Here is a 9,486-nt window from a genome sequence, read left to right as displayed (position 1 = left end):
ACAACTGTTATTATACCTCCTATTGATTCTTACATTATAGAAACCCCACCACAGATTGTTTTGCTTTCCTTCCCAAATATTCTGAGAGATATTGAATCACAATAAGGTTGTATGTTTTCTCTTTCAATCTGGACTCCGGAGTGGAGGTAAGCTTTTCTTTCCCCTATCATCACAACCTCCTTTGACCTCAGAGTATTTTTTTTGTTCTGTTGTATATGAACGAGTGGTTTTTGTTTCTCGGTATTTTGTTTGAATCTACGAGTGTAAGTTTGTTCTAGGAATTGATCTTATCAGTATTTTCTCAGTATTGAGTTTTAGGGAAGCCAAATTCATGGATCAAAATCATCATACTTTTAGTAGCAGTAGTAGTAGTAATAGTGGTAGTAGTGATACATCATCATCTTCAAATGTAAGCCAAGAAGAAGAGTTCGATTTTTCGGATGTGGTTCTCAACTACATAAACCAGATGCTTATGGAAGAGAACAATGATGAGAAAAATCTCATATTCCAAGAAGACTATTTAGCTCTTCAATCTGCAGAAAAACCCTTCTATGAAATCCTCGGCCAGAAGTACCCCACTGATTGCAACCCTGAAGTTCAAATTGATAACTTCACTCATTACAATAGCAGTAAGAAAGCAGTTGAAACTAATTGGATTGATGAACTTGGTGTGTATGAATCTTTGTTCGATATCGGAAGTGTTCCTAGTGATTATACTTTTCAGACGGCGTCCGGTTCTCAATTGACTTACAACCCTTCAATTGTAGAAGGACTGGTGGAGTCAGGGGTGGGTAAGGTTCAGGTTCCTGATGTGCATTCAGAGTCTGAACCCATTTGGCAGTTCAGAAAAGGTGTGGAAGCAAATAAATTTCTTTCGGATGATAATAACCTGATTATTAATGAAGAGCACAATGGATTTATTTACGTCCAAAGAAAGAAAGAAGCCTGTGAAGCCGCTGATGTTGTCGTTCCGTTGGACAAGGATGCGCAGCAGATTTCACCATACAGGTCGAGAGGAAAGAAAAATGTGCACAGGGATGATATAGATTTAGAAGGGAAGAGTAATAAGCAGTTGGCGGCAGTACAGACAGCAATGTTTGATATGGTGTTGATCAGTGATGATGAGAAAGGGAAGAAGGCGGATTCAATTCTCCGCGAATCCCTAAAAATTGAAACAAGAAAGAACTTGCACCAAAATGGTGGAAGAAGGTCCCATGGTAAGAAGCAGACGGGGAAAAAGGACCTGGTGGTGGATTTGCAGACCCTACTCATTCATTCTGCACAAGCTGTAGCTGCTGGTGATAGTAGGACTGCTAGCGAACTATTGAAGCAGCTTAGGCAACATTCTTCCCCTTACGGAGATGGTTCACAAAGGGTGGCTCATTACTTTGCTGATGGTCTCGAGGCACGTTTGGCTGGATCCGGGAGCCAGATTTACTCAACTCTCCCGCGCAAGCCACCATCAGCTTCTGATCTGCTGAAAGCTTATCAGCTCTTTATGGTCACATTCCCGTTCCTGAAGATATCATATTTCTTTGCTAACCAAACAATCGGTTCTCTGGCTGAAAATGCTACTACTCTCCACATTATAGATTTCGGCATCATATATGGTTTCCAATGGCCTTGCCTTATCCAACGCCTTTCGAAAAGAAAGGGTGGTCCTCCTAAACTCAGGATTACGGGGATAGGATTACCCGAACCTGGTTTCCGTCCAGCTGAAAGAGTTGAAGAAACAGGTCGTCGTTTAAGAGATTATGCCAGAGAACTCAATGTCCCATTCGAGTACCATGGCATTGCTCAGAAATGGGAAACCATTCAACTGGAGGATCTCAAGATCAATAAAGATGAACTCCTTGTTGCCAACTGTATGTATCATGGCAAGAACTTACTTGATGAGAGTGTGATATTGGACAGTCCAAGGGATGCTGTTCTGGAACTGATAAGGAAGATGAATCCTAATGTTTTCGTCCAAGCAATTTTGAATGGTACCTATAATTCCCCATTCTTTGTTTCACGGTTCCGGGATGCTCTCTTTCACTTTTCTTCTTTGTTTGATGTGCTTGACACAATTGTCCCCCGTGAAAATCCTGAGAGGATAATCATTGAAAGAGATTTCTTTTCGAAGGAGGCTTTCAACATCATAGCATGCGAGGGATCAGAGAGGATTGAAAGGCCAGAGACTTATAAGCAATGGCAGTCGAGGAATATGAAGGCTGGGTTCATGCAACTCCCACTGAACACGGATATCATGAAGAAGGCGAAAAAGCAAGCAATATCAGACTACCATAAGGATTTTGTTGTAGATGAAGATAGCCGGTGGTTGCTGCTAGGATGGAAGGGAAAAATCCTCTTTGCCATTTCTTCTTGGAGGCCAATGTAAGATTTCTTAGTTTTGTAACTCTTATAATCTGTGCTCTTCTCACCGAATAATACTTCTGTGTTAGACACATATAACGAATATATAGGTAAGTTGAACAAATCAGATGTGGAAACGGGTTATTAATTCATACCTTACAATCGCTCCAAATAAGAATAAATTGGAACCGGTGGATCACTTGCGTTTCACGTTCTTGAACCTCCAAACTCGGCGGTGAGTAGGTGCCACAAAAATGAGCACAAACTACATTTCCACTAAGTATCGTATAGAACTTCAACTTTCTCTTTAAAGGACACTAAAGACTAATGTTGAATAGTTGAAGACTTTGCTAACTACTTTGAATACTCACTTGCGTACTCTCTAGCTAGTTTGCTTACTCTCCATACTTAGCTTATCCCTTGCTAAACTTATTGCTTGTTTTCCTTACTTCTCAACATATGAGAATTTTGAGTCTATTTATACTTGAACTTCAAGCATGTACTCTTGGCAAGTAGTGTCAAGCATTTGGGACCAAAGATCTAACACTTGTTAGATTTGAGTAGACACATGGAGTAAGTGATCAAACACTTGTTAGCATCTAGCAAACACATAGAGGCATGAAACAAGACACTTGTTTCACCAAGGCTTACTTAGTTGGAGAAGGATTTTTCCTTTGACAAAGTCAAGCACATGACTTTACTTATCCACCCAAGATTAACTTTGGGCATGCAGACACACAATAGGTGCCCAATTTCTAACATCTCCCACTCACACATAGTGTGTATTGCGCCAACATGCTTCCCAATCAAAATCCCAAGAAAAAAATGTCCATATCAGTAAATAGTTTGTGCGGCCGCGGAGATACTTTCATTTTGGGAGCTCCATACTATAACCTCGTTATGAGTCAGCATGGAGACATCAACCCTTCACAGAGAATGTTCGTATCTCATTACCTCAGATAATTTGACTACACCTGATACAAGGATTCCACCCATGTACATTTGATCAATTGTACTCATGATTTTCGACAGACAAAAAATGATGGCCCGCTATGAGTCACAATTGATGGTGTATCATCGAATTTTCTTCCAAGAAATTCATATCATTTCTATTCAACTTAACAGCTTTCCTAGACATGCTTCATCATACGAAAATTATCATCGTATCAGAAAACATGCTAAAGTACCCTCATCAAGTATCATATTCGTGACATGAACCCAAGTCAAAGGGTAAAAAAATTGGATGCTAATCCAGTGGCTCACACAGAAATGAAGCAGGATATCATTCATCACTCTCAAATACAATCGCCTTTGCACATACACCACAAAGTGTATGCTATGGAGTTTCACCCACTAAAATGGGCATGTCCAGCATAAAAAACATACGACATATAGATCTTAGTCAAGTCGATATTTAAGCGCCTAACTTGAATTTCTGATCCAACAATCATTCACATTGTGACTGTTCAGAAAATCACATGTGGCTTTATAATAAGCTTCATTAAATGGTGGTCACATTTAATGATCGATCTTTTTATGAGATCTCATCTTAAACATATTAAGGCGACTTATAATTGTATAGAAAAGTCTACTATAAAAGCACGTTGTTATCGAAAAACATATCTTCCGAAAATTGTCTCTTCTTTTGTCTCATCTTGCTCGCTATACTAAGCGCCAAGGAAAATCACCTGTGTGAGTAGGTCGATTCTTGCCTGCTGACAACTTTAGCATCCGTGTACACATCAAAAGTTTATATGAATTCTATAAAAACATATTTATTTAAGAAAGCATTAAATACTTATTCATTATATAGTAATGTCATCATCACATGTTCTACATATCAAATCATGTTCAATCCCATGCTCACTATGTGAGATTGAAAACTAATTCTCGGAATGAGCTTAATTAAAGGGTCAGCCAATATTCTATTTGTAGAGATATGTCTAAGAACAACCTTTCTTCGTGCAACCATATCGCGTATAAAGTGGAATCTCTTACCAATGTGTTTGATTTTTCCATGGTATTTGGGATCTTTCGCATATGCTAGAGATGATGTGCTATCACTGTGAAGCAACACCACTTCTTTGCATGTTATGAGACACAGAGTTTCTTAAGAAATCTCCTCAACCATACAGCTTCTTGGACAGCTTATGTAAGTGCAACATACTCTGCTTCCATTGTAGAAAAATCAATACACTTTAATTTCTAACTACACCAAGTGACTGTACCACCTCCATATCATGAAGTGGATATAAACTCATCTTTATCATTGCTCCATTTGGCATCGCTAAATCATGTGAGTCTAATATCTTCACCATGGTAACTAAGAGGAACATTTAGAAATTTTGAAAACTCCTCATCCGCAAATACCGGCATGAGAAAACTATGTCATAAGTACATGGCAATAAGCAAATTGTTAAAAAGACACCAAGAAGACTCCTCATCTGCAAACACCAACATGGGATGTATGTCGTAATTACATAATAATAAACCAACTGCGTTAAAAGACTTGTGGAAAACGCTTTATCCTCAAACACCAACATGTAAAAATTATATCGTAATTACAAAATAATAAATCAAATGCGTTAATAGACTTGTCAAAATTAACAGATATTGTTTACCTTGCCAAAACAAAACGTAAAATTCAAGAGGGGATCAAACAAGTGCAGCAAAAGAGAAAACAAACTTGATGATAGAGCCAAGGTTATTCTTTGAATATTTGGCGAGGTTAAACCAAATCTTTTTCACATGCACTTTTCTAACCCCACAGGGAAGTAAATTTTTAATATTATCATCCAAAATTATCCCCACAATAACGTGAGTTTTTAAGAAACCCTAATAAATTTACATTAAAATTCAAAAACAAGTGAGAAGGTATGGCGCATCCACCTGTCTCCATATGGATATATGACAAAGGCTATAATCATCCAAACAAAACAAGAACTAATTAAACACATAGCTAAAAAATCAAACATCCAAAAGAAACTCAAAGACCTATATTTTCGTTGCAAGGGTAATTTTTCCTCTACCAAGAGAATGATTCCGACACCTTGAGTCTCTATTCCACTTGATTCCATCAAACATCTTCTATTTTGGATTTTTATGCTTTTCGACAATTACACTAAAGATATTCTTTATAAAGTTTTATTTCTCTCCTTTGTTCACCCATATTAATGCACTCACATGCAGAATTCTGTCAACATTTTGATCACAAGTAGTCATGGATCTCCTAGGTATTTTTTTTTCAAGAGCCTTAATCTTCTTTGGGACATATATGTCATCATTGTCTGTTTCATATTCCAACTTTTAATATAAGCGCCTCCACCGGTATCTACTATTGTACGGTCGTCTTTAGTATCCTGATCTTGAGCATTACCAATTTCCTATTTCCTATCATGTTCCAAATTTTCGGGTAGGTATAGATGCAACATTTCCACCATCACTGATTCCAGAATACTAAACAGGCTCAAGAAACAAATAAGAACTTTATTAGGCAGTTTTTCTTTTCTACTTGAGTTTTTTTATCTTCTTGTACTTCTTCTTTTTTATCCTTGTTTTCTAATAAAATTTTAACTTATTCCCTTCAAAACAACAACTTTGAACAAGAAATGATATTTCTCATGAATAATCGCTCACCCAATGAGCCAAGCTATATTGAAAATTTTGAGGGTGATGACAGCGCCGGTATTTCATAGTTAACTATAATAACTACAAATGTGTGTACATATCATTAGTAATTAGAGAATACTTCCACTCAATCATTGATATAGTTTCATTAACGATATACAATCATTAAGTATAATAGTGTCGTCAAAAAAATCTACAGATTGTATATGAATACTAAGTATTTTAAAAGTCATAAGAAATTAAACCTACGGTTTTAAGTTGAAATTTTGAAAACTCCTCATTCGTAAATACCGGCACGAAAAAATTATATCATAACTACATTGTAATAAATAAATTGTGTTAAAAAGACACCAAGAGAACACCTCATCCGCATATACCAGCACGAAAAAACTTAAGTTGTAATCACATAATAATTAATAAACCAACTGCGTTAAAATACTTATTGAAAACGTTTTATCCCAAATATCAATGTGGAAAAATTATGTTGTAATTACATAACTACAATTCTAGTGCGTTAAAATACTTTCATATATCGTCTACCTTGCCAACAAAAAGTAAAATGCAAGAGGAGCACAAATAAGTGCAACAAAGGGGAAAACAAACTTGGTGATAAGCCAAGGTTGGTTTAACTAATTCTCTTTTAAAGAATGCACTATTCAAACCTAATATTATCATCCAAAATTGTCCCTACAAAAACATGATATTTTTTTTTAAACCCTAGTAGATTTACACTAAAAATCAAAAACAAGTGGCTTTAGCGCATCTAGTTGTCTCTATATGGCTCCGTCATACGGGTTATAACCATCCAAACAAAGCAACAACTAAATACACAACTAAAAACCAAGCAGCAAAATGAAACTCAAAGACATATGTAGTCACTTTTTCCTCTGCCAAGAGGCTGATTGTGATTATTCGAGTCTCCATTCCACCTAAACCTTTCCAACACCTTCTATGTATCAGATTTTTCTGCTTTTCGGCAATCATACCGAATATATTCTTCACTATGTTTTCTCTCCCTCCCCTTGTAATGCACCCACCTGTAGGATTCTATCAAAATTTAGCTCACAAGTCAAGGGTTTTCTACTAGGTATGTTTTCAAGATATTTAATCTTCTTTAAAACATTAATGTCATCATTGGTTGTCCCGTATTCAGAATTTTAATATGTGCCTTTACCGATATGCACTGTTGCAGGTCTCCAATATCCTGATCTTGAGCGTTACTAATTTCCTATTTACTATTATCTTCTGAAATTCGGGCAGGTATATAGATGCAACATTTCCACCATCAAGTTATGATTCCAGGATACTAAATGAGTTCAATAAAAAAAATATAACTAATTTCTTAGGAAGTTTCCATTTTCTACTAGCGTTTTTGATCTTTTTGTACTTCTTCTTTTTTCTCCTTGTTTTCTAATAAAACTTTTTTTCTTCAAAACATCAATAATAAAATGAATCACCAACTATCCCGTATATATGTCATCCTTACTTTGAGCAAGAAAAGATATTTCTCATTAATAATCGATTACTCATGAGCTTAGCTATATTGAAAATTTGATGGGTCATGAGTTAGATATTTTTTCATAGCTGGTCAACTAAAATAATTAAAAAGGCTTGATTAGAGAATACTTCCGCTGACAAGCATTGATATAGTACCATAAGTGATGCACAATAATTAAGAACAGTGTCGAATAATAAGCATGTTAAGACGTAATAGTCATAAGAAATTAAACCAGCGGTTTTAATTAGACATGTTATAAGCTCCTCATATGCAAAAACCAACATGAGAAAATTATGTCATAATTACATAATAATAAACCAACCGTGTTACAAGACTTATGGAAACGATTTATCCGCAAACACCAACATTGAAAATTCATGTCGTAATTACATAGTTATAAATCAAATGTGTTAAAAGACTTGTCAAGAATAACAGATATTGTCTACCTTGCCAAAACATAATGCAAAAAATGCAAAAGGATCACAAACAAGTGCAACAAAGCGAAAAAACAAACTCAGTGATAGAGCCAAGGTTATTCTTTGAATCTTTGGTAGGGTTAAACCAAATCTTTTTTAAAACATGCGCTTTTCTAACCCTACACAGAACTAAAATTTCAATATTATCATCCAAAATTGTTCCCACAAAATCATGAATTTTTAGAAATCCTTGTAGGTTTAAACTAAAATTCAAAAACAAGTTGATCTAGACATCCACTTGTCTCTATATATATTTCTGTGTCACATAGGCTAACCAGCCGAACAATGCAAAAACTAAATACACAGCTAAAAACCAAGTAGCAAAACAAATCTCAAAGACCTATTATCTCATTGCAAGATTCATATTTTCTCTATCAAGAGAATGATTGTGACTGCTTGAGTCTCTATTCTACTTGAATCAATCCAACTCCTTCTATGTTTTGGATTTTTCTGCTTTCGACAATCACATTGGAGATATTAATTCTTCACAGTGTTTTTTTACCTCCCTTGTTCACCCCTACTAATACACTCACCTGCAGGCTGCAGAATTCTGTCAACATTTTACTCACATGTCAAGGGTTTTCTGCAAGGTATTTTTCTAAGAGCTTTAATCTTTCTTGAAACATCTATGTCATCATTGTCTGTTTTGTATTCCGATTTTTAATATAAGCCTTCACCGATATCCATTTTTGTAGGGTCTTCAAGAAACAAATAAGAATTTTCTTAGGCGGTTTCCCTTTTATACTTGAGTTTTTTTTTTATATTCTTGTACTTCTCCTTTATTTCTCTTTCTTTTATAATAAAATTGAAAAAAAAAATCCTTCCAAAAACAACAATATAATGGGTCAACAACTAGCTAACATGCATGCCCATCCTTACTTTGAGTAACAAGCTATATTTCTCGTAAATAATCGTTTACCAAGGAGCCTAGATATATTAGAAATTTTTACGGGTGATGACCACGACAATGTTTCATAGTGAACTACAACTATAACAAAGGTGCATACATATCATTAATGATTAAAGAATGCTTCCGCCGACAAACATTTATATATGTGCAGTATCATCGTCAAAAACATATACAGATGTACATATGAGTAATCAGTATGTTAAGACTCATAAGAAATTACGCCAACCGTCACTACACCATATCCTGGTTTTAGCAACATTTCATTTTCGGAGGTGCGCAACGGTTATTAACGTTGCGCAGTAAACAACGTTAATATCCGTTGCGCACTGGTTTATCCGTTGCACAAATCATTTTTATTTTATTTATTAAACAAAGTAGGGGTGCAACGTATGTAGACACATGCATCCGTTGTCCATTCTTAAGTTTTTTTTTTGTAATATAAGTTTTTTCTCATGGCTTTTAGTAGTTCATATTTTATTTTTTATTTTTCTGATTTTATTTTTCTTAAATTTTTTAAAAATGATTAAAATTAGTTCCCCATCTTTTTCCCTCTCAAATTTTCACCCAATTTAATCTCCCCTCCCAAACTTAAAATTTTAAAAAAAAATATTCCACCATTT

At 35.3% G+C, this 9,486-nt stretch overlaps 1 protein-coding gene across 1 annotated transcript; it reads left to right on the top strand.

Annotated features, from left to right (window-relative positions):
- On the top strand, positions 1–2,504 carry LOC113300617 (scarecrow-like protein 14). Its single transcript, XM_026549822.1, has one exon. The coding sequence runs from the start codon at positions 332–334 to the stop codon at positions 2,378–2,380; it is 2,049 nt and encodes a 682-aa protein (XP_026405607.1). The 5' UTR covers positions 1–331; the 3' UTR covers positions 2,381–2,504.
- Positions 2,505–9,486: the final 6,982 nt, after the last annotated feature.

This window comes from Papaver somniferum, chromosome 7 (genome assembly GCF_003573695.1).
Source record: "Papaver somniferum cultivar HN1 chromosome 7, ASM357369v1, whole genome shotgun sequence".
In the NCBI taxonomy this organism is placed as follows: domain Eukaryota; kingdom Viridiplantae; phylum Streptophyta; class Magnoliopsida; order Ranunculales; family Papaveraceae; genus Papaver; species Papaver somniferum.
This window is presented reverse-complemented; position numbering and strand designations above follow the sequence as displayed.

Coding starts and splice junctions, on each gene's coding strand:
- LOC113300617 (XM_026549822.1), top strand. CDS start 332: ATGGATCAAAATCATCATACTTTTAGTAGCAGTAGTAGTAGTAATAGT.